Source organism: Pan paniscus, chromosome 20 (assembly GCF_029289425.2).
Source record: "Pan paniscus chromosome 20, NHGRI_mPanPan1-v2.0_pri, whole genome shotgun sequence".
In the NCBI taxonomy this organism is placed as follows: domain Eukaryota; kingdom Metazoa; phylum Chordata; class Mammalia; order Primates; family Hominidae; genus Pan; species Pan paniscus.
Window position 1 is genome coordinate 63879797 of NC_073269.2, and position 24929 is coordinate 63904725.

Genomic DNA, 24929 nt, shown 5'->3' on the forward strand with positions numbered 1-24929 from the left:
AACTTGTCGGGGCGGAACTTCCGGCGTCCTCCCTGTGGCGGGCACTTTGGCTTGTGTCAGATCCGCGAGTGCCGGATCTGGACCTAGGTGCTGACAGCGAGAAGGCGCGAGGAGAGTCGTTTTCTCAGCTGCACAGCCGGGGCCTGACGGTCGCCGGCGGTAGTGACAGCTTTGCTCTTGTCTCCGCCCGGATCGTCCACCGCTCCCGGCCCGCTCCGCCCAGAGTCCGATGGCGGCGGCACTGAGGGCCCCGACCCAGGTGAGCGCTGCGTCCTCCCGGCCTCCTCTGCCCTCCCCACCCGAAACTGAGGGACGCGTGAAGGGCTTTCTGCAGCCCAGACCGCACTGTCCGGCACAGTGAGGCGCTGGTGCTGGATCTCGTTTCTGGTAGTGTGGCAGGGAGCGGGAGAGCGACACGGTCAGGGGGCTGCGCGGGCAACGGCTTGGAGCTGCGCCTGAGCCGGGAGGCTGGGGAGACCCAGGCCGGCCTCACGCGTGCAGGTAGCAGAGGGTGGGGCAGCGCCGCGCTGCATTGGCCCCACTGAGTTTCACCAGCACACTGAGGGCCACAGCGCGTAGGACAGAAGAGGGGCACGGCCCCAGTCACGCTTCTGAAAGTTTCACAAAAGCTGTTCAGAGGAACGCGCTGGAAGGGCAGTGATGATAGCAGGCATGGAGGGACCTAGTCTTTTTACGAGGTCAGAAAGCTGGTAAAAGTCAGCACCAAGGACTGACACCCAGATACAAAGCAGTCATCCCAGGACACCTGGCTCTGGTGTTCCACATTGGAACCAGAAGTCCATGGAGCCACACTTTGGTCACCTGCCTCTCAGAACATGTTTCCTCCCACAGATTGCCACTAGTACTTATAGGTCCGTAAGAAGCACTTGAAGACCCTACAAGGGTAAGTGGAGGAAATCCAGAAGCTCATTGATTCCAGCAATGGGATCTCTAGGATTGGGACTGTGGTGACCTGGGATTCTTTACTTACCGCTTTTCCAGGCTTTGAGCCTAGGGACTCTGAACAAAAATATGTCCAGGGTGGGTATTATATGAGGTGGTACCTGTTGCTGGCAAATAATAGGATGAATGTGGAAGTTTGTCCCAGAGATAAGTACAGGTGTTTGGAGCTGCTTGGAGGTGAGGCTGAGCTGGTTAAGAGAACCTCAAGTCTCATTTCCTTCTCATGGGAACAGAGAGCAGAGGTACAGGAGTTAGAAACTAAATGGCTGTCTCAGATGTCTTTGTTCTGGAGATGATGGCAGCAATGAAGATTTGGAGCAGAAGAGGGAGGTGATCTTTCCCAGGCCTCATGAGGCTCCTGTGGCTGAGCACAGACAACAGACTGTGGGTTTAAGGGAGTTGGTAGCAATACCAAAGAGGAAAGAGGAGACTACTGCAATAGTCCAGGTGAGTGTAGATGATGTGGGCCAGAGTAGTGGCCACAGTGTGGCAGAAATGGTTGAATTTTGGATTGTAGGTCGGCTCTGATTTTCTGGTATTGGGACTGAGAGATAAGAAGGGGTGACTCAAGGCTTTTTGAGTTTAGTAGCTGGAAGCATAGAAGCTCCACCTACTGGGAGAGCCAAGTAGATAGTAGGATTGTTTTTCACTCAGGACATCAGAAATGTGTTTTGTCCATGTTAAAAATATGAGATGTTTTAGAGAATAAGTAAGTAGCTATATCAAGTGGCTAGGTGGACACACAGGTCTTGGACTCTGAGGAAGGGTGCAGGATAGAGACTTCAACAAAGAGTGGAGGATATTATTGAACTAGGATGGAGCCCTATGTCTGTTAGGCCATTTGCATTACTATAAAGAAATACCTAAGGCTGGGTAGTTTATAAAGAAACAAGGTTTATTACAGCTTATAGTTCTGCAGGCTGTACAGGAAGCTTAGCGCTAGTCTCCACTTCTGGTGAGGGCCTCAGGAAGCTTCCAATAATTGCAGAAGGCAAAAAGGGAGCCAGCAAGGCAGGAGGGAGGCACCAGTCTCTTTTTCGCAACCAGGTCTCATGTGAACTTATTACTGTTGGAAGGATACTATGCCATTCATGAGGGATCCACCTCCATGACCCAGATAACCTCCAACTAGGCCCCACTTCCAACATTGGGGATCACATTTCCAAGTGAGATTTGAAGGGGACAAATATCCAGGCTATATCAGTGTCTTACCTTGGGTTGATAATGAAATAACCTATATTGGTGGCTTAAACAACAAAAATTTGTTTCTCACAGTTCTGCAGGCTAGGAAATTCTACATCAGGGTGCCTCTAGATTCACTTATTTGTGATGGGCTGCTTCTTGACTTGCAGTGGCTGCCCTCTTGCTTTGTCCTCACATGGCCTTTCCTGGGAGGGAGTATGTAAAGAAAGCAAGGAATCTCTTTCTTTCTATTCTTACAAAAGCATTAATTCCATGATGAGGGCCCCACTCTTTTGACCTTATCTAAATCTAATTACCACCCAAAGATTCCATCTCCAAATACTATCACATTATATTAGGCTTCATTGTGTTAGTGCTTCAACGTAAGCATTTTGTAGGTGGGCGTGGGGCAGAAACATTAAGCCCATAACATCATAGATCCCATTTAGTAGTGGGATTCCTGGTCATGATGATAATATTAATAGCAGGCCAGGAAGGGGAAGGGTGGGAGCCACAAGAGGGTACCATACTTGGGTATCTGGATGGATGTTGTGGAAATCACAAATACAGGTTATAGAGGGAAGCAGCCCTAGGAATAATACAGAGAGAGGATACCAGGCAGGTGGCCAAGGGTTATGAAGGATGAGTGAATATAAGATGGATGTGGAGGCTGCATTAGTCCGTTTTCATGCTGCTGATAAAGACATACCTGAGACTGGGAAGAAAAAGAGGGTTAATGGACTTGCAGTTCCACATGGCTGGGGAGGCCTCACAATCATGGTAGAAGGCAAGGAAGAGCAAGTCACATCTTACGTGGATGGCAGCAGGCAAAAAGAGAGTTTGTGCAGGGGAACTCCTCTTTTTAAAACCATCAGTTCTTCTTTTTTTGAGATGGAGTCTTGCTCTGTTCCCCAGGCTGGAGGGCAGTGGTGAGATCTCAGCTCCCTACAGCCTCCACCTCCCGGACTCAAGGGATTCTCCTGTCTCAGCCTCCCAAGTAGCTGGGATTACAGGCATCCACCACCACACCCAGCTAATTTTCATATTTTTAGTAGAGACGGGGTTTCACCACATTGGCCAGGCTGGTCTCAAGCTCCTGATCAAGTGATCCGCCCGCCTTGGCCTCCCAAAGTGCTGGGATTAGAGGCGTGAGCCACTGCAACCAGCCTTAAAACCATCAGTTCTCATGAGACTTATTCACTATTGCGAGAACAGCACAAGAAAGACCCACCCCCATGATTCAGGTACCTCCTACTGGATCCCTCCCATGACACATGGGAATTGTGGGAGTTACAATTCAAGATGAGATTTGGGTGGAGACACAGCCAAACCATATTAGAGACATAATGGGATTTCAGACAAGATGAGGCTGAAGCCAGACCTAATGCTTTACTGCTGTATAGCCTCACCAGGATCTTATGACTGGCTCCTATGCCTAGGGAGTTTCATGCAGGCTGGTGGATCAGTTTAGGGGCAGAAGTAGTCATCTGGGAGCATCACTTAACCTTGGGTGGAGGGCCACCAGGCAAGGTTTTGAATGAAGGGTAGCAAGACAGTTACTGTTACTGTTACTGTTTAGTGCAGTTACTGTTTAGTGCAGTACAAGTTGGAAAGGGCCATGTGTATCTGAGATGTGTATGTGGTTCTGGGTGGCTGAGGTTGATGAAAGGAGTAGACTCAGGTAGGGAGGGCTTCAGAGCAGGATATGGGGCTGCCTGTGGCAGTAGGGACCATCATAGGTCTGGGTAGTCCTGGAACTTGTTTGAATTTGCAAGCACTTTCTAGATGTCTTGTGCTGAGTGACATATAGGAAGGCAGGAGAGATGCCTGTGTTGTGGGATCGGGGTGGAGGTGGCTGAGGGAGTGAGTTGGGTAAGAGAGGTGTGGTGGAAAGAGTGATGCACATATGAAGACGGAGTGTGAGCTTTTGTTTCATGAGTCTGGACATTGAGGACATGAGGGTGAAATGTGAACCCAGACCTTCAGTTGTGTTTGGGAGCCATGGTCTGAGGGATTCCAGGAGAATTTATAGACACAAGAATGTGGTTTCTATCTGTCCACCTGCCTGTTGTTGCTGTGGGGGAACACAGTGACCAATGAGACCATGAGAGACTGGGCATCAGTGGCATCAGGGCCTGTTGTATTCGCTGAGGTGGGGAGATGGGGAGGAGGGTGAGCCAGGGATGGATGTTTGGGGGAATCAACTTGGGGTCCTAGGAAAGATGCTGATCATGGAATGAACTGTCCCCATCATAGCAGGGTTTTGTAGCCTTTGAGGATGTGGCCATTTACTTCTCCCAGGAGGAGTGGGAGCTCCTTGATGAGATGCAGAGGCTCCTGTACCGCGATGTGATGCTGGAGAACTTTGCAGTTATGGCATCCCTAGGTAAGGCCCTCCTATTCCTCCCAGTGTCCTTTGTGGGTCTCTCCTTTTCCCCTGTCCCTGAGGCAGCTCTGTCCTTTCTTCAGTTAGACCCTGAGCTCTACAGACCTTCCCACTTTCTTGGCATATGTATTCTGAGGGACATCGCCAAGCAAGGCACTCTCAGACTGTCCTAACACCTGTTTCCTCTAGGTATGCAGTGAAGGGTCTGAGAGACAGGATCTTTCTTTCAACCTAAAGGATTTGTCCTTGCCTTCTCCATGACAGGATGGCTTTCTCCAGTTCTAGGATGCTCTTTGTTCCATGTTCTGCCTTTTGCTTCTAACTAAAATCTCAAGCTGCCTGTTTCAGGAATTGCAGGTATCATCATGGTAACTACTTAACTGGTCCATAGGCTTTTCATAAAGATCCACCTGAAAGATTTTCTTGTAACATTATTTTTCACTGCTGTAGTTTGTCATGTGCTGAGTTGCTCTGTGCCAGTGCTGGCTGTGCACCTCTCTGGTCTTCCCTTTAGGGCTTACATCTTATAGGTCCGGTATAGTTGCACAACTGGGATTCGGGGATGGCTCTGGTTGCTTTACAGGGTGCAAACAGCAAGATAGTCTCAGAGGAGGCCTGGCCCTAATGAGTGACAACTAAGGGAGGGCAAGACACTAGGGCTGTTTCTAATCACACCATAAACCTGTCCTGAGTTCTCAGTGATTGGGTGCCGATTCCATAGGACATATATCATTTCTCTCTTTTTTTTCTTTTCTACACATGTTCTGATTTTTATTTCATCCATGACTTCCAGCCCTTAGCTGCTACCAATTTCTGGCCTCCATGTGTCACCTGTTCCTTTCCAGTGCAACTTCTAGAGTGTTCTCTAACACTGACCCACATGTAATATGTTGTCAGATGTGCACATGTTTTTAAATAGTCCTTCCACACCTAGTATTCAGTTCCCATGGGTGTCTACTGGGCCTGGACACCAATAATCTTCTGTGCAGTGTACCGAAGTCCTCTCTTCTCATCAGGGGAGGAAGTCCTGATAAAAGCTTTTGGCAGAATAGTGAGTCAGAGACCCTACCTGTTCTCTCTGAGTTGTGCCCCATCTTTGTGTCTTTCATCTCATAAGGCCTCCCTTGTTCTGTGACTTGTAGAGGCTTTTTTCCCCAAATTTCCACCAGCTCTCATATCCTAAAAACATTTTCTTAGACTCATTCTTTGACACACATTTTTGATGTAACTTCTCACACCGTAGTAAACCTGTGTTTTCTCAGCATTTCTCTTCTTTCAGGTTGCTGGTGTGGAGCAGTAGATGAGGGGGCGCCTTCTGCAGAGAGCGTTTCTGTGGAAGAACTGTCACAGGGCAGGACTCCAAAGGCAGATACATCCACTGATAAGAGTCACCCCTGTGAGATTTGTACCCCAGTCCTGAGAGACATTTTACAAATGATTGAGCTCCAAGCCTCACCCTGTGGACAGAAATTGTACTTGGGTGGAGCATCAAGAGATTTCTGGATGAGTTCAAACCTTCACCAGCTCCAGAAGCTTGATAATGGAGAGAAGCTCTTTAAAGTGGATGGGGACCAGGCCTCATTTATGATGAACTGCAGGTTCCATGTGTCAGGAAAACCCTTCACGTTTGGGGAAGTCGGGAGGGACTTTTCAGCCACCTCAGGACTTCTCCAGCATCAGGTGACTCCCACCATTGAGAGACCACACAGCAGGATTAGACACTTGAGAGTTCCCACTGGACAAAAGCCTCTCAAATACACTGAATCCAGGAAATCTTTTAGAGAGAAATCTGTATTCATTCAACACCAAAGAGCTGACTCTGGAGAAAGGCCTTACAAGTGCAGTGAATGTGGGAAATCCTTTCGTCAAAGTTCTGGCTTTCTTCGACACAGGAAAGCACACAGTAGAACAAGGACTCATGAATGTAGTGAATGTGGGAAATCATTTAGTCGCAAAACTCACCTAACTCAACACCAAAGAGTTCACACTGGAGAAAGGCCTTATGACTGCAGTGAATGTGGCAAATCCTTTCGCCAGGTATCTGTCCTCATTCAACATCAACGAGTTCACACTGGAGAAAGGCCTTATGAGTGCAGTGAATGTGGGAAATCTTTTAGCCACAGCACTAACCTCTATCGTCACAGGAGTGCCCACACTAGCACAAGGCCTTATGAGTGCAGTGAATGTGGAAAATCCTTTAGCCATAGCACTAACCTCTTTCGACACTGGAGAGTTCACACTGGAGTAAGGCCTTATGAGTGTAGTGAATGTGGGAAAGCATTTAGTTGCAATATCTACCTTATTCACCACCAAAGATTTCACACTGGAGAAAGGCCTTATGTGTGCAGTGAATGTGGGAAATCATTTGGCCAGAAATCTGTCCTCATTCAACACCAAAGAGTTCACACTGGAGAAAGGCCTTATGAGTGCAGTGAATGTGGGAAAGTTTTTAGCCAAAGCTCTGGCCTCTTTCGACACAGAAGAGCTCACACTAAAACAAAGCCTTATGAGTGCAGTGAATGTGAAAAATCATTTAGTTGCAAAACTGACCTCATTCGACACCAGACAGTTCACACTGGAGAAAGGCCTTATGAGTGCAGTATATGTGGGAAATCTTTTATCCGAAAAACCCACCTCATTCGACACCAGACTGTTCACACTAATGAAAGGCCTTATGAGTGCGATGAATGTGGGAAATCCTATAGCCAAAGCTCTGCCCTCCTTCAGCATAGGAGAGTTCACACTGGAGAAAGGCCTTATGAGTGCAGAGAATGTGGGAAATCTTTTACCCGCAAAAATCACCTCATTCAACACAAGACAGTTCACACTGGAGAAAGGCCTTATGAATGCAGTGAATGTGGGAAATCCTTTAGCCAAAGCTCTGGCCTCTTAAGACACAGAAGAGTTCATGTGCAGTGAATGTGGGAAATTATTTTGTCACTTTTTTTTTTTTTTTTGAGATGGAATTTTGCTCGTCACCCAGGCTGGAGTGCAATGGTGCAATCTCAGCTCACTGCAACCTCCGCCTCCTGGGATCAAGTGATTCTCCTGCCACAGCCTCCTGAGTACCTGAGATTACAGGCACCCACCACCATGCCCAGCTAATTTTTGTATTTTTAATAGAAACAAGGTTTCACCATGTTGGTCGGGCTGGTGTTGAACTCCTGACCTCAGGTAATCCACCTGCTTCAGCCTACCAAAGTGCTGGGATTACAGGCGTGAGCCACCATGTCTGGCTTGTGTTGTGACATTTAACACAAGATTTCCCAAAGAAGAAAGGCCTTATATATGCTGTGATTGTGTTTTTGCTTGTTTGTTTGTTTTAACTTGGTATGACGGCACTGGAGGCTAGCCTTTGAGAAGAGCCTTCTCTGATGTGACTCATGTATCCAAACATCCATGGATTTCCCATAAATTTGAGGTATGTGGGAAGCATGTGTAGCTATGTTGTACTCTCTAAACCTGCCCAGGGACCTTACCAGATTCGTGTCACTGCCAGTTTCTGCGGCTGAAGCCTTTTCATCACTACCCGCTGGGAGACCCACAGAGTGTGCATCAATCACCACCCCAACATGCTCATGGAGGCAGACTTCTTCCATTAGTTGGAGGAAAGCATGAGTAGTCTAAGCTCTTAGGGGGGTTTCTCATTTCCTCCTGTGGCTACATAGTGCATATAACTACCCCAGTGTTGGCCCCAGGACCTGATCTGAGTTCTGCTGGCAGCTTCCAGAGGATTGCCTTTTTTGAGGACATTGTTGATCTCAGGCGATGCTTGTGATGAAGCATTTTTTAGCTTCCACCACGTACCAGGAACTGCCTGTTAACTGGCTTGTGCAATGATAAAGGCCTTTTGTTTAAGTACCTTTAATCTTGTAAGTTGTATTAACTGTGGAGTAGTTTGGAAACATAATAGGACTCTGTCAGCTTAAAAGGGTATATAACATTTGTGGGGATTCAAATTTTGTTTGCCTCAGAGGGGACAGTATGCTGACAGAATATAGCTTTTGCTCCATTTTTGGCCTATTTCGCATTGTTACCAAGGCCTTCTAGGAGACACTGCAGGGCTTTCTGGCTCTGATTTTTGCCTGCATGTGGGCTCAGAGGTCATTCTGCAGAGGGGGCAGTTGTGACAACTTCCATTGTTTCTGGAGACAACACGAAGTTTTTCTTGTTGAGTGAGGATATCACATAATGCCCTGCAATGTTTAGAATCCCTTAATGAGGTCCTGTGAAGGAGCTGTGTCCCTTGAAACACAGAATTCAGTGAGCTAGCGTCCCTAGCTATAAAACCATGGGGCTGGAGCGAAACATAATTGGTAAAGAAACGCTGGGTTGAATAATAGGGAATGGAGGAGACTGCAGCAAATTAGATGGACTGTTCCTCATATAAGGTTTCATCCGGCCGGTGCAGTGGCTCACACCTTTAATCCTAGCACTTTGGGAGGCTGAGGTGGGTGGATCACAAGGTCGGGAGTTCAACAGCCTGGCCAAGATGGTGAAACCCTGGAAGGCTGAGGCAGATAATTGCTTGAACTTGGGAGGCAGAGGTTGCAGTGAGCTGAGATCACACCACTGCACTCCAGCCTGGGTGACAGAGCGAGACTGCGTCTCAAAAAAAAAAAAAAAAAAAGATCCATTCAGGCCAGTCACAGTGGCTCATGCGTGTAATCCCTACACTTTCCGAGGCCATGGCGTGCAGATCACTTGAGGTCAGGAGTCAGAGACCAGACTGGCCAACATGGTGAAACCCCATCTCTACTGAAAATACAAAAATTAACCAGGTGCAGTGGTGCACGTCTATAATCCCAGCTGCTCTGAAGGCTGACGCACCGAGAATAGCTTGAACCCGGAAGTTGAGGTTGCAGTGAGCTGAGACCACACCACTGCACTCCAGCCCAGGTGATGGAGTGAGACTCTGTTTCCAAAAAAAAAAAAGGCTGGGCGTGGTGGCTCACGCCTGTAATCCCAGCACTTTAGGAGGCCGAGGTGGGTGGATAACCTGAGGTCAGGAGTTCGAGACCAGCCTGGTCAACATGGCGAAACCGTGTCTCTACTAAAAGTACAAAAATTGTAAAAGTAAAAAGTAAAAGTAAAAGCTGGGTGTGGTGGCGGGCACCAGTAATCCTAGCTACTCAGGAGACAGGCAGGAGAATCTCTTGAACCTGGGAGGTGAGCCGAGATCGCACCATTGCACTTCGGCCTGGGCAACAACAGCGAAACTCTGTCTCAAAAAAAAAGTATCCACAAATGTTCCAGTGACTATGACTGCAAGATCACTGTGTGCAGAAATCTCTAGAAATGTGTGTCTTGTAGCTCAAGTTATTACTAGAGACAACAAGGGTTTTGTGGATTCCTGTAGCCTCTCTGGCCTGTTTACTTCAAGGCCATTGCTGCACAGACAAAAAAAAAAGGATGAAGTCAAGAGAGATTCAGTTGTCCTTGGTGCGGCTTTTGTGATCCAGTAGCAATCCTCTTAACGCTGATGGAAATGGCCTTCATTGCTCACCTGTATTTCCTGCCACTGAAGCAGGTCTGCCTCTACGTGGCCTGGGGAGCTAGATGGTAGAGTCAATAGAGACTTAGTAAACCAGACTTTTTGAAGTGTCAATGACCAAGATTGTTAATTGCATCCATTAAAAAAAAATCAAGTTATAATTGATGTGGAATAAATTATATATATTTAAAGTGTACAACTTGATAAGTTCTGACATAAATGTAAACCCATGGAAGCATTGTTGTAATCATAAGAATGAGCATATCTCACCTGCATATTTTACTTTTGCTCTTTTATAATACATTTCAGAATATGCAGGCAACTTTTAACATTCCTTTGCAATTGAGTGACTTGAATTTTCTGGAATTTTATTTTAGACATCATAAAGTGTGTATTTTTTTGTGGTTTTATTTATAAAACTTCCCCTTAGGTAAGGGCCTGAGGTTAACTTTGGAGGTGACAGATATGTCCAACACCATTGATAGGGTGATGATTTCAAAAGTGTACATATATGTGTGTGTGTGTGTATGTATATATATATATACTTACTGTTTTAATATGTGCAGTACATTGCATGTTGATTACACCTCAATGAACCTATAAAAAGTTATTCCATTTAAAAATCTGGGCCTCCCACTTCTATTGGAAACTGGACAACTTGACAGCCTGCAGTGTTTTGAAACAGCATGGATTGGGTGTCTTGTTTCCAGCATATGTCCCATGTTCCCCAACACTGTTCCTCAGGAAACAGGGAGGAACAGCTGTTCCTCAGGACCTGCTGAGTGGCCATATTCCCTGAAGGCCAGAAAAGTAACAAGGTGACCGTTTTGGACAAAATTCTGAGCTTAAAACCTTGCCTGAATCAGTAGCCCCCAAATTCATTGTGCACATCTTATAATTTCCAAGAACACACATATTAAGTGAATATTTTTATGTTTATAATTGTGAAATGGTCTGTTCAGGGCTGTCATTCCTCAACCTTTTTTTTCAACCACCCTCTCATTAAGGAAGCATATGTATTAATCATGGTTTCTGTTTTTTGTATTATATGTCTTGACATCTTAAAATTCTTGCTGGTGACAGAGAGACTTACCCTACCAGAGGTAGCTAATTTCTAAAAATAGTAAACAACTACCTTGAGAGCAAGGCAAGCCAACTACCCTCTTTATCTAACTCTTACTCACCAAGCCAATACTTTCCCTGCACTAAATCATCCCAGCGTTACTGCCAGTGATTTTGCAGCAGTCCGCAGCAATTTTGGACCTTGCCTCCTCAGAAGAAAATTCAACCGAGGAGGCAGAGGTTGGCTTAAGGCAGAGGAAGAGACCAAGGCAAGTTTTTTTTTTAGCAGGAGTGAGAGTTTATTAAAATGTTTTAGAGTAGGAGTGAAAGGAATCAAAGTACACTTGGAAAAGGGCCAAGTGGATAACTTGAGAGATCAAGTGCCCCACTTGATCCCTTGGCTTGGGACTTTATACATTTGCTTATTTCCCAGGCTCTTTATTCTCCTTCCTTGGGTAGGCTGTTGCTTGACTACTGCATGCACAGTGGTCTGCCAGTACTTGGGAGGGGCCGCATGCAGTTTGTTTACTGATGTCATACATATACTCATTTGGGGTGATCTTCCCTTACAAGTCATGCACCCCCAGAGGAAGGTCAAATACCAAATTTTGCCATCTTGCCCCATTTTGTGCATGCTCGAAACCTTATCAGGGGTTGCGGTTCACTGGCTCCAGGTGTTTTCTATCTGTTGGAAAACTCTTTTCCCTCCTGGTACCAATCATGGCCACTTATCATCTCAGAGGGATAGTATTATGCTTTCCTGTCCTTCACCCAATGGGAGCTGGACATCTCGGGGGTCCCTCTCTTGTTTTGTTTATTATCTCAGAGGAAAAGATTTATGATTGCCTGTCCTTGACTCCAAAATTGCCTGACATTCCTGGGGTCTCTCTCTCCTGCCCTACTCTTATCTACCTACTCTAACACCAGGGTGAGGGTATGAGGCAACTAGAGACCACCCCTGTAAATCGAAGCCAACCAGAATTATTCAGACTAGCCAGTACTCAGCTGTTTGCTCTGATCTGGCCTAGGCTTTCCCCTAGCTCTTGCTTCTTCCTTTAGACTGAAACCTGTTCCTCCTGTGGCCCTGCATGGCATACTGTACTTCCCATTTCTAGGGAAATTCTGAGTAACATTAAACTTTTATTTCACTGGCATTGAGCTCTCCATGTCCTTTTCCAATAAAGACCCATCCACAAATTGGCCTCTCTTGGCTATGTAATATTACATATAATTCCAGCACTTCTCAATGCCTTCACCTTCTCTTTTCTCCATTATGCCTGCCACATTCTAACATTCCATATAATTTAGCATTTTTTTTCATATTTCCTCCTCTTTCTTGAGTACAGCGTAAGCTACTGGGGTCTGTCTCTTGTTTTGTAAATGTCCCATGCAGTTAAGATAGTGTCTGAAATACAGTAGGTGTTCCTTGAATATTTGTTAGAACTATGAATAAGCATAATACTACAGCATCCCTGTTCACCTTAATATTCTGATAGCACTTTCTAAATGTTTTCTTTACTTCTCCTTCCAGGTATTATTGAGTGTTTTCAAGAATGAAAAGAGGCCTGGCATGGTGGCTCACATCTGTAATCCCAACTTTTTGGGAGGCTGAGGTGGGAGGATCCCTTGAGCCCAAGAGTTTGAGGCTGCAGCAAGCTATGATCATGCCACTACACTCCAGCCTGTGCAACACAGTGAGATCCTGTCTCCAAAATTAAATAAATAAATAAAATTACATTTTGGAGACTAAACGCTGCTTGTAGTCATAGTTCTAACACAGCTGTGTGCTCAGCTTCATTTGCTCACTTCTCAGAATTCAATGTCTCCTGCTCAAATTTTGCTGTCATCTTAACCGTTTTCACTTATCACAGATATGTTTCTCCAGGTCCATTTCATCATGTATCTGTGAATAACTACAGAATTATTAACTTTGAGTAATTTGGCCGGGCGCGGGGGCTCTCCTGTAATCCCAGCACTTTGGGAGGCTGAGGCGGGCAGATCACGAGGTCAGGAGATCGAGACCATCCTGGCTAACACGGTGAAACCCCATCTCTACTAAAAATACAAAAAGTTAGCCGGGCATGGTGGCAGGCGCCTGTAATCCCAGCTACTCCGGAGGCTGAGGCAGGAGAATGGCGTGAACCCGGGAGGCAGAGCCTGCAGTGAGCTATGATCGCACCACTGCACTCCAGCCTGGGCGACTGAGCGAGACTCCGTCTCAAAAAAAAAAACCACAAAACAACTTTTGAGTTATTTAAACAAGTCACAAATGTTTTTGTCTTTCTTTCCCCATACACTCGCCCTTCTTTCTTTTTTAAAACCATAAATAAATCCCAATTCTCAATTCAGACACTGTCGGTGTAATTGCAGGTGAAATGAGAATCACCTCCCAGCCAAGAAATGTGATCCCAATTTTCCAAATCTTTATTTCTGGGTTCAGACACCACATTTTCAGCCCCTGTCTTGGCATATAAAAGCATTTATAATGGTTCTTCTTTTCAGATAAGAAACATCACCAAAAGGAAATAGATATATCTCAACTTTTGGGCTAGGAACTCTCATTTGGATAAAAGAATATTTCTCCTTTGGTTGGACATTAGTGACCATACAGGCAGGAAAGGTGCCTTCCTTGACCACCTTCTCTCGCCTGTCTTCCTCCTTATGGTTCTCTCAGGTATTTTTTTTTTCTGAGGAAACCAGAGGAAGAGCTCTATATTAGTCCACTTGCCTCAGGGAGCTCCAGCATCCCTCCATAGCCACTGTCTGGAGACCATTCTTCCACTCCATGGCCCTGCCTGGGGACAATTCTCTGTTAACTCTGACCCAACTGAGGCTCACAAAACTGACTCAAAGCTTCCCTCTACAGTACCCATATTTTTTAAATGAAGGAAATTTGACTGAACTATGAGTGGACTCAGAGTGACATTGGATGTTGTGTGTCCATTTGGTGGTGTGGCTTCAGGGAACATCTGTAAGAATATATCCCAATATTTCGGGGATCCCTGCAGACCTCACTACACAGGACCTGGTTGAGGGTCCTTTAAAAGGAGCGAAGCCACGCCCTGACCTCAGAGTCTCAGGGCATAATTTCTCAGCGCCCCTCGCAGTAACATTTGGCCTTTGCCCAGCGTGCAGGGGAGTTAGCCGTCACCACGGCCAAGTGCACATGAGAACTGCATTGCCCAGAAACCTGTGCGCCGCCCGGCGGCGGCACTCTTAGGGGCGTCTCCCTGCGGACGGAAGCTCTCTGGGCAGGACTTCCGGTATCTTCCTCGCGGTGGACATCTTGTCGGCTCTTAGGTGGAACCATCGGAGCAGAAGCTCGGGGTTGCTGGGCGGTTCCGAGGTGACGGAAGCGGGAGGGTGCGGGAGAAGTCGCTGTTCGCTCTGCGGAGTGGCTCGCCAGCGAAGACCCCGCCTGCGCCCCCGGGGACGGACGACCGCGGTGCCAGGGTCCCGCGACCTGGGACCCCCTCGCGGCTCCGTGTGGTCTACGAACTGTGATGGCGGCGGCCGCGGTGATGGGCCCGGCGCAGGTGGGTGCTGCCTTTCCCGGACTTTCGCCCGCCCCAAATCCTGAAGTTCCAAATGAGGAGCGCCTGTCTGAGTCCCTGCAGCGCAGGCCCCAGTGTCCAAGGCAGCGGGGCGCTGGTGGGTGGGGGCGAGTGTGACTGGCAGAAGGGCAGCCTGAGCATAGGTTTGGAGCTGGACTGAGCCGGTAGCAGTCGGGAGCGTGTGTGAACCGTAGTCAGGCCTGCAATGTCGAGGGGAGAAGTTGCTCCTTCATTGCGAGGACTATAGGAGCCATGGCGGGTTTTGAATGGTGGAGGGAAGGGATCCGAAAAAGGATTTTTAAAGTATTCCAATGTTTGCTGAGGAGGAAACCGACTACAGTGAGGTAGAAACGATGAGGATGGAGGCAAGGAGACCTTTGAGGAGGTCCGTGCAACAAACTCCGGAAGTGTTGCGGTGGTGGCTGGGCCAGAGCAGTGGCAGGAGGGGTTGGGTGGGGAAGTCATGAGATTCTGGGTAGATTTTTAAAGATGGAACCAATGGGGTTTCCTGCTGCATCAGATGTGGTCGTGAGTGAATGTAGGGAGGAAAGGGCTATCCAGGGTTTTTTTGGCCTGTTTTCCTTCCTGAACATGTGAAAGAATGGAAATTGGTAAGTCACAGCAGGGAGCACGTTTCAGGGGCATCAGGAATTGGGTTTTGGACTTGGTGAATCTAAGGTGTTCTGCACTGGAGGTTCACATGGGTAGCTGAACATGCAGGTCTGGGGTTCTAGAGAGGGAGTTGTGCTAGAGACTTCAATGGGTGAGGCATAAAGTCAAAGCCTGTAGTAGATCAGATTTAGAGGGTGGAATTTCAAGGAAGTTATTTTGTGTGGCCTCTGAAGTGAGAGGTGGGTTTAGGGTGGAAGGCCAGGGATGAAGGGGTGGACACTTAAGATTCCTTCCAGAAAGGAGGGGTCCTGGCATGTGAAAGCATTCTAGATGGTGTTGTTGGAAGTCAATGCTTGGTGCTGCAAAGTGAAACCAGCACTCAGGCAAAAGTTTTCTCAGCAAGGCAATTTACTTCTGTGCAAGTGTGCTGCCTGTGTTAATCACGATCCCAAGAGCACACTGAACAAAGGAGGGAAGGGGTTTTTATCTCTAACCCATAGTCCCTACCTTCCTCTGTGTCACTCCCCCATGGGCTGGGGTCGGACCGCTTAATCTAAGCTGAGCCAATTGGGTATTTGTGAGTATTTTCCAAATAAGGAAGAGGGAAGGGGAAGGTGAGTTACAGTGGTGGGACATGTGAGTTGTGTAGGACGTGTGGTTTTGGCGGGGGCAATGGGTGCAAAGTGAGTAAGGGAACAGATGTGAATTATTGATTAGTGCTTACAGGAAGGTTGTTTATAGTAACTAGGGGCAAGGAGGCATGGAGAACAAGAAAGATTTGAGAACAAAGAACAAGGAAGTTAACAGGCTAAACCTTTGAAGAGGAATTTTATTATATCTTATAGTGTCAGCAAGAGGAGAGGGCTGTAGAGCATAAGTAGCCTGGCCTGCACTGGAGACCAAGGTGAGGGATGCAGTAGGTTTGCCACCCTACAGGCTCAGCATGCCTTCATGGGCGCTGCCTGTGGAGCAGTCCCATCCCCAACCAGTGCATTGGTGCCTCAGTTACCCAAACCCTCAGGTAAGCAGAATTGATGAACATCTCTAATGAAGGATCACTGCAGCTCCCCTTCAGAGGAATATGTATCAGGTAGGCTGGTTTAGTGCAAGGGCTAGTGTACACCTTGCAAGTACGCAGAAGGAACTAAAAAATGTATGTACAAAGTAAGGGAAATTTATACTAGCACTTAATGATTGGTCAAAATATTAAGTTGCCTTGAAGTATTTTATTACAATGGAAAAATCTTAACCAAATTTTCTTAAAAGCTTTAAAGCAGGCAAAACAAACCTAATTTTTCAAAAACTCATCAGTTCATTTGCATGGATAGTAGTAGCTGTTTCAAAGGCACTTGAGATGTACAGACAAGCCTGATACAAACAGTAGCCCTATGAGGTGGGTGCCGTTATTATCCCCACTTTTAAGATGAGGACACTCAGACGCTGGTCTTTATGTTCACACAGCTGGTGGGAGCCAGCACTGAGCTCTGAGTATCTGAAGTAAGAGAGGTAACCCAAAATCATTCCTGCCAAAGGGCAGGGTAGGCAGGGCTTAGGGAAACAGTTCAGTCGATGAGATCCCACTGTGGGAACCTGCCACTCCCAGCTTCCCTCCTCTTGTGAGGTTGCCATGGTGGCAGAAACTTATGATTCCTACCTAGATGAGAGTAGATTGTCTCAGGCCCTCACTTAGCCCAACACACCCCCATTATCTCAGCAACTCAGTGTGGAGAATGATAGTGTTCTGGGACTCTTCAGTGTCCCTTCTGCCTACCGTTTTTGGAGGTCCTGCAGTCACCCAAAGCTCTGTGTTGTAAATTCTGTTTTGGAATTATGTGGAAGGGTTTCCATTTCTGGCAAGCAATGGGATGAAATGTGGAACATTATCTCAGGCATAGGAACCAGCATGTGCAAATACTTAACTTAAGGCTAAACTAGGAGTGTTCGGGGAACCTCAGGCCTCCATTATGTCTGGTGGGATCAGACAGCAGGGACAGGATTCAGCCCAGAAATGGCAGCCTGAGGATCTGGGTTTGTATGCTGAGAGAATTGGGAGCCACTGCAGGTTTGGAGCTAGGAGGGAGTGATCTGACTTTGGTCTTAACCAACTTTCTCTGTACAGTGAAAAAAGACTGTGGGAGTGAGGATGAAGGAAGGAATACCACTGAGGAGCTTAATGCAACAGTTCAGGTTGGACCAGAGTGGTCGCTGTAGAGGTGGGAGATGTGGATGGATTCTGAATCATTTTTCTTAAAGTGGGACCAACCAGATTTTCTGATGTGGAAGATGAGAAAGAAAAGGCAAGGGGTGAAGGAAGACCCTGGATTTTTTAGTCTGAGAAGATAGAAAGATGCCATCAACTGAAGTGACAAAGTTGGTGGTAGGAGTACCTTTCAGAGGTAATATCAGGAGTGCAGTTTGGCTATGTGGAATCTACCATGTTCCAAAGACACTTGAGTGGAGGTGTCAAGTAGACAGCTGGACACAGAGATCTGAAGTTCAGAGAAGGGATTCAGGTTGGAGCTATCCACAGGGTGGCAGCCAGCATGTGGATCAGGATGGAGCTTTGCTTCCAATTTAGAGAGAGAATCTTTAGGTCATGGTGACAGTGCCATCAGCACACTGTAAGGGCAGACACAGCAGGGTAGAGGTAGGGGCCATCTTAGAGTCTAGAAGAGGGAGGGAAATGTCCTTGGGAGGAAGGGGAATAATAGGGTCAGGCAGGTGGCAAAGCGTTCCAGGCAGAGAGTGGATGTGAGGTGAAGTACTGTCGTAATAGAAGTGAGGTGGCAGTGAGGCCAGAGCCAGTGCTTATTCAGCTCTTTATGTGCTCCTCAGGCTTCCATGGTGACCTTTGGTGGGACCTGTGGAGTTTCAGTCAAGCTAGTGAATTAGCCCAGGGACAGATTGGGTCAGTAGGCAGAATCCCTGTGCTTGGGGTAGGTGCCCAGTGAGTGTGGGTTTTGAATGAGTTAAATGTTGAGAAGCCTGTGACTGACCTCAGTAGTACAACAACAAAGCAGAAAAGGGCTGAGTTTATCTGGGATCTGCACATGGTTCTGGATTGCTGAATTGACCCATGAAATAGAGCCAGGAGGGGAAGATTTAATAGGTGGATTCAGGGCAACCCATGGCAGTGTGGCCATTGATCAGGACCAGATGTAATCCTGGATGCATTATCCAAGCATTCTCTGGATGCTGTGTGCAGATTTGCATGTGGGGAAGCCATGGAGGTACCAGTGTTGTGGGTGTCCATAGATGTAAAGGAGGTATAGCCAAAAGGGTGATGTGCACATGGAGATGGAGTGTGAATTCATGAGCCCAGAGCTTTGGTATGGAGGGTTTCTGAAAGAATGCTGAGCTCAGGTTTGTGTATGAGGAATAATCTGTTGATCCCCAGGGAGCTGGCTGATAGGAGAAGGGTTGGGTCCTACTTACCAGGCCCATGGTGTTTTATCTGTCCACTTGCCTGTTCTGAGCTGGACAAAATGATTAATGGAATATGAGTCGAGAACAGGCACCAATCACACCAGGGCCTGTTATCTCATTTGAGTTAGATGTGACAAGGAGTCCTGGAGAGAGAGGCTGTCCTTAAGCTCAGTTGTCCACCTCACACGGGGCTATGTGACCTTCAAGGATTTATTTGTTTACTTCTCTTAGGAGGAATGGGAGCTGCTGGATGAGCCTCAGAGACTCTTCTATTATGAAAGAATGGCTTCTGTGCTTTGCATTTATAGTCTCCCTGGGTAAGGCCCCAGTATCCCATTTTTCTGGGCTGGGTCCTACTCTTCCTTTTTGCCCTAGGGGTTGCTCTTTCCTTTCCATAGCTAGAGCATGGGTACTGCTCTCTTCTCTGATTCCCTCACATAGGTCCCCTGGGTGCCTAGGCTCAGCTAGATGCATTGCCCCCTCTCTTCCCTGTGTTCCTCAACTCCTGCTGCCCTGAAGCCTTGCCAGGAAGGGTTTGGAGATCAGGGGTCCTAAGGTGACCCAGTGAATTCTGCTTGGCCTCTCCCTGGCCAGGTGACTGTCCACACTCATGACACCTCTGGACTCCAGGCTCCACCCGCTTCCTCTAATTGTAATTTCCTTGAGTCTGCCTGTGTCCTCAATTTCAGTCATCATGGTCACCACTTGTGGGCCCACTGCACTGTTCCTGCAGGACAATTTTCTGAGGTTCATTTTGTAGCATTTGTTTTCTTGCAATTTTGCATGGGTGGGCTACTCTGGCTAGTGCTCTCAGCCTGTTTCACCTTTCCCCTATGCTTTGTATCTTCCAGATCCTCTGTGGTTGTTGAATTGTAACAAGAGAGAGAACTCTGGCTACCTGAGAGGGCATGACTCTAGTCACAGCAGGAGGGGCTTGGACAGGCCCTGGTGAGTGGGAGCTGAGGGACGCCATAACCTCAGGGCTGGGTTCCTGTAGTTCCGGAAACCTATGTTGTGCCCATCACAAGTGCCAAGGCCAGAGGCCCTAACTTATTTCTACCTTTTTATCCCCATTCTGTACACTTTTGTCATTTCTAATCTGACTTCTGACTCAGGGCTGTCTTCTCCCATTCTCTACCAGAGGGGCTCTAGTAGAGCAATAGCTCTCTCTGCAATGCTTTCCAATATTGTACTACACTTACACTATTGTGTCATAAGATGTGTGCATATCTGTAAATAGTCCCTGAACACGTTACTTATTTTTAATCACATTTTCCTGGGCCTGTACTCACATTTCTGCATAGGAGTCACCTGTCACCCACAGTCAGCCAAGGTCCTGCTAAAAGTCATTGCAGAGGATTAAGTTGGAGACCTTGTACTACACCCCATCCTCGTGTCTTTGTTTCTTGTGAGGCCATCTCCATTCTGTGACTCTTAGATTCCAGTACTGTACAGCAGCCCTTTTTTCAACCTGATCCTAGCTCTATTCCACCAGGAAACTTAGGTACTCAGTCCTGGGTACAGCAGACACATATTTGTGATGTAGTTGCCCCACCCACCAAAGTCAGCATGTACATCAATAGTATTTTTCTGCCTTCAGGTTGTTGGCATGAAGTGAAGGATGAAGAGTCATCTTCTGAACAGAGCATTTCTATAGCAGTGTCACATGTTAATACTTCCAAGGCAGGTTTGCCCGCACAGACGGCTCTCCCTTGTGACATATGTGGCCCCATCTTGAAAGATATTTTGCACCTGGATGAACACCAGGGTACACACCATGGACTGAAACTTCACACATGTGGGGCATGTGGGAGACAATTCTGGTTCAGTGCAAACCTTCATCAGTACCAGAAGTGTTACAGTATAGAGCAACCCTTAAGAAGGGATAAAAGTGAGGCCTCAATTGTGAAGAACTGCACAGTTAGCAAAGAACCTCATCCGTCAGAGAAGCCCTTTACGTGTAAGGAGGAGCAGAAAAACTTCCAGGCTACTTTGGGTGGCTGCCAACAAAAGGCCATCCACAGTAAAAGGAAGACACACAGGAGCACTGAGAATGGGGATGCATTTCATGGTGAACAAATGCATTACAAGTGCAGTGAATGTGGGAAAGCTTTCAGCCGCAAAGACACACTTGTCCAGCACCAGAGAATTCATAGTGGAGAGAAGCCTTATGAGTGCAGCAAATGTGGGAAAGCCTTCAGCCGCAAAGCTACACTTGTTCAGCATCAGAGAATCCATACTGGAGAAAGGCCTTATGAATGCAGCGAATGTGGAAAAACCTTCAGTCGAAAAGACAACCTTACTCAGCACAAGAGAATCCACACTGGAGAAATGCCTTATAAGTGCAATGAATGTGGGAAATATTTTAGCCATCACTCCAATCTAATTGTACACCAGAGAGTTCACAATGGAGCAAGGCCTTATAAGTGCAGTGATTGTGGGAAAGTCTTCAGACACAAATCTACACTTGTTCAGCATGAGAGTATTCACACTGGAGAAAATCCTTATGATTGCAGTGATTGTGGGAAATCCTTTGGCCACAAATACACCCTCATTAAACATCAGCGAATTCACACTGAGTCAAAGCCGTTTGAGTGCATTGAATGCGGGAAGTTCTTTAGTCGAAGTTCTGACTATATTGCACACCAGAGGGTTCACACTGGTGAAAGGCCTTTTGTGTGTAGTAAATGTGGGAAAGACTTTATCAGAACCTCCCACCTTGTTCGACACCAAAGAGTTCACACTGGAGAAAGGCCATATGAGTGCAGTGAATGTGGGAAGGCCTACAGCTTAAGCTCCCACCTCAATCGGCACCAGAAAGTTCACACTGCAGGCAGGCTTTAGGAGTGCTTTGAATACAACAGGACTCATCAATCAGATGTTGAATTTCATGTATCTGAACATTGACACAAAGGAGATACCTTATGGTGCCAGGTACGTAGGAACCTTCTAGGGATATGTTGCACTTTCTGACTTGCTCAGGTTTTTTGCCAGAATTATGTCACTGTCAATCCATGTGGCCGAAACCATCTTAACTCTGCCAGCTAAGAAACTCCAGCATTGGGGAAGGCAGGGTTTTGTATTCTCCAGTCCGTGGAGAAAATCATGAAATGCCTGAGTTCATTGGGGGTCCTCATTCCCTTCTGTATGACAGGTATAGGTATGGATATGACCCATTTTTAGCCAAGAGGGTCTGAGCTGTATCTGCTGGTGGCTTATACAAAAAGTTTACTTTCTTCATGGATATTCTTGGTCTCACATACTTGTAATCAAGTTTTTCCAGCCTCCAAGTCACCTGGCCTGGGAAAGTACTTGCCTCATGTTGCTCTGGTTTGTGATAATAAAGGCTTTACAGTTTAAGCCACATTTAATCTTGGGGCTTCTTCTTATGGTCTGGGGTGGATTGAAAACAGGCTCTGCCAAACTGAAGACAGCCTTTGTGCGGTGCCTCCAACTTTGCCTCAAATGGGACAGTGTGTTGAGGGAGAATAGTTCTTAGTCCAGTTTTGATGTTAACTTCCATAGCTGACAAAGCTTGTTAAGTAAGAATTAAGATCTTGTGTAGACCTGATTTGTCTGGATTTTAGAGTTATTTGAGAGCCCATATTTCACCTTGAGGAGGGTGCTGCTGCTGTGGCAGCCTGCAGTGTTTTGAAACAGCATGGATTGGGTGTCTTGTTTGCAGCATGTGTCCCATGTTCCCCAACACTGTTGAGGGAAAGCTGTTCCTCAGGACCTGCTGAGTGGCCATATTCCCTGAAGGCCTGAATCTGTTTCACAGGCCACTGTTGGTAAGATCTAAAGCATCCAGTAGGGAAACAAAATTGATAAATATTGAGCGTGAGTAATTGGGATTGGGGAGATTGTGGCAAACTAGAGGGGAAGTGCCCATTGTAAAAACACATCCACAGACAGTCCAGGCACTAAGGCTGAATGGGATCAGGGTATCCAGAAATCTCAGGATCTCCAGGGCCATGTTACTGTTAGGTCAAGGTCACTGGTGCAGCAACGAATGTAGTTTTCCTAGATTCCTCTCCCTCCCTGGGCTCTTTACCTAATGTCTTTGCTGCACAGGTGGTAACCCTGGGAGTAAAGAGGTGTGGTCCAAGGAAGTAGCTTTTGTGACCAGCTGGAGTTTCTGGTGACTCTGTTAGCAATGGTCCTCCTCATTGTTTGCCAGTTTTTCTTACTACTGAGGAAGAGATTGTCTTCCCAAGATATTTGGAGTGATAAGAGTCACCATAGTGAGGTAGAGTCACTCTTAGTGATGTCCAGTTGTCCAGTTTCCAATAGAAGTGGGAGATCCAGATTTTTAAATGGGATAACTTTTTATAGGTTCACTGAGGTGTAATCAACATGCAATATATTGCACATATTTAAAGTGTACGAGTAAGTCTTGATACACACACACACACACACACACACACTTGAAACTATCACCCTATCAGTGGTATTGGACATATCTGTTACCCCCAAAGTTAACCTGAGGCCCTTAACCTTTCTCTCAGTGCTCGCCTTCCCCCAGAATCCCTAGGCAACCATTGAGTAGTTTTCACTGTAGGTAAATTTGTCTTTTCTAGAATTTTATGTAAGTCTGTCTATAAAGTGTTAATTTTGCATGCTGTCTTTCATGCAACATAATTTGAAATTTGTCCATGGTATGTATGAACAGTCCATTTTAAAATTACTGAGTCATATTCTGTATGGATATACCACAGTTTATCCATTTATCTTAATTGATGTCTGTACTCCACCCCCATTTTTAAATATTAAAAAGCTGCTGCAAATATTGATGCATGAGTCTTTATGTGGACACTTAGCTGAGAACATTTTTAAGCAGAGGTTTTGAAGGTGTGACCATATATCTTACTAATTATAGTAAAATATATTGGAAAAGAGATACATATAGGGAAGAACTGCGAAACAGAAAAGACCTAAGATTTGATGATTTGGGAAATTCTCAGCCCATCTTAATTGGAAAAAAACAAACAAACCATTGAAATTAAGAGATTCATTGTTAGGAAAGATAGATGTTTTAGAGAGAGCGATGTTTTAGAGAGATAGCCAAGGATGTTTGCTGATACCGGGATCAAAACATACATCAGAACACTGTCACACAAAAAGCTCTTTGAAGAGATTAAATGTGACTTGTAGATCCCCTCAATACAAACAATTTATAAGAAGTTTAAACTATCACTCATCTCAGCAAAAGCCAAAAATATAGATAGGGGATTCCCTAGGAGGAATAATCTGCATAAACCTCTTTTCTAATGTTGTGAATTTCAGTGATGTACAGGAGACTCACAAAATTCTTGAAAATTTTATACCAGTGGAAATGCTCACCTTGGGTCTAAAGGGACCTTGACAGTATGAAGTTAAAGGGTGTAATATTCTATACATGGGACTGGCTGCGGAAACAGGTGCAAGCCCTTGCTACCTTTCATGAGAAAGGAAGGATGACTCAGAGCAGAGGAGAGTCCAGTGGGCAGAGTCCTGAACCATGTGATATTCCCATGTCTTGACTCCCAGTGGCATTTGCCAAACTAGATTTCAGATTTTCTTGGGATTGGTGGTTCCATTTTTTTTGTTTTCCCCCCTTCCATTTCCTCCCCTTTTGAAACAATGCATATACATATAACTATTATCCTAGGTCTTTCCCAACCTTTTGTTTGGGAGCAGATAACTAGTTTTCTAGTTTTACAGATCCAAATGAGACAGGAATAGCACTGGGTGGTCGCAGGAGGATGGAAAATCTCAACACCCTGGTTTTGGTGCAGCTGAAAAAAAAAAAAAGAAAAACCCAAACAACAGCTGCAACGGGAACTAGGCAAAGAAACCGTGGGATAACAGAAAACCCAAAACAAAAGAGAAAACTGCCAGAACCCCAGTCAGGGTGACATGTCTGTGACTCTTCCAGGCAAACCCAAATAAGGGAGGAGGGGTGGTAATCAGGGGTCCCTGAGATCCCCTCCTTTCCCAGAATACCTAATGATTACCCCTATTAAAGGAACACCCATACAATTAGAAACCCAAACTTTGTTTTGCATGACTTGCTCTCAGGGGCACTCCCACACTTCTCTCTTGTGTGTACTTTTGCTTCACAATAAAAGCTGCTTGCCTTTGCTTCATTGTGACTCGTCACTGAATTCTTTCAATGGTGTTAAGAACCTGGATGCTGCTGGGGCTGGGGTCTCACCAACAATGTCCAGAGACCCCCCCTGAACCCCCCAGCAACACAGAGAAGAATTGT

The 24929-nt window shown here is 46.3% G+C and overlaps 2 protein-coding genes across 3 annotated transcripts; both read left to right on the plus strand.

The window, feature by feature from the left end:
• The first annotated feature begins 5 nt into the window (after positions 1–5).
• Positions 6–13435, plus strand: ZNF530 (zinc finger protein 530). Of its 2 annotated transcripts, XM_055103930.3 has the most exons (4): positions 6–259; positions 4402–4531; positions 5811–6568; positions 12619–13435. In XM_055103930.3, the coding sequence occupies exons 1-4, from the start codon at positions 230–232 to the stop codon at positions 12697–12699; spliced, it is 999 nt and encodes a 332-aa protein (XP_054959905.1). In that variant the 5' UTR covers positions 6–229; the 3' UTR covers positions 12700–13435. The 2 variants fall into 2 exon arrangements, with proteins under 2 accessions (XP_054959905.1, XP_034801377.1); XM_034945486.3 differs by lacking the exon at positions 12619–13435 and having other exon boundaries at positions 5811–10616.
• A 556-nt stretch (positions 13436–13991) lies between these two features.
• Positions 13992–24807, plus strand: ZNF134 (zinc finger protein 134). The gene is made up of 3 exons (XM_063599711.1): positions 13992–14006; positions 14308–14623; positions 20280–24807. Exons 1-3 carry the CDS (start codon positions 13992–13994, stop codon positions 21521–21523), a joined length of 1575 nt encoding a protein of 524 aa, XP_063455781.1. The 3' UTR covers positions 21524–24807.
• The last annotated feature ends 122 nt before the right edge of the window (positions 24808–24929 follow it).

Coding starts and splice junctions, on each gene's coding strand:
- ZNF530 (XM_034945486.3), top strand. CDS start 230: ATGGCGGCGGCACTGAGGGCCCCGACCCAG. Junction 260..4,401: donor CACTGAGGGCCCCGACCCAG/GTGAGCGCTGCG, acceptor TCCCCATCATAG/CAGGGTTTTGTAGCCTTTGA. Junction 4,532..5,810: donor TGCAGTTATGGCATCCCTAG/GTAAGGCCCTCC, acceptor CTCTTCTTTCAG/GTTGCTGGTGTGGAGCAGTA.
- ZNF134 (XM_063599711.1), top strand. Junction 14,624..20,279: donor CGGTGATGGGCCCGGCGCAG/GTGGGTGCTGCC, acceptor TTCTGCCTTCAG/GTTGTTGGCATGAAGTGAAG.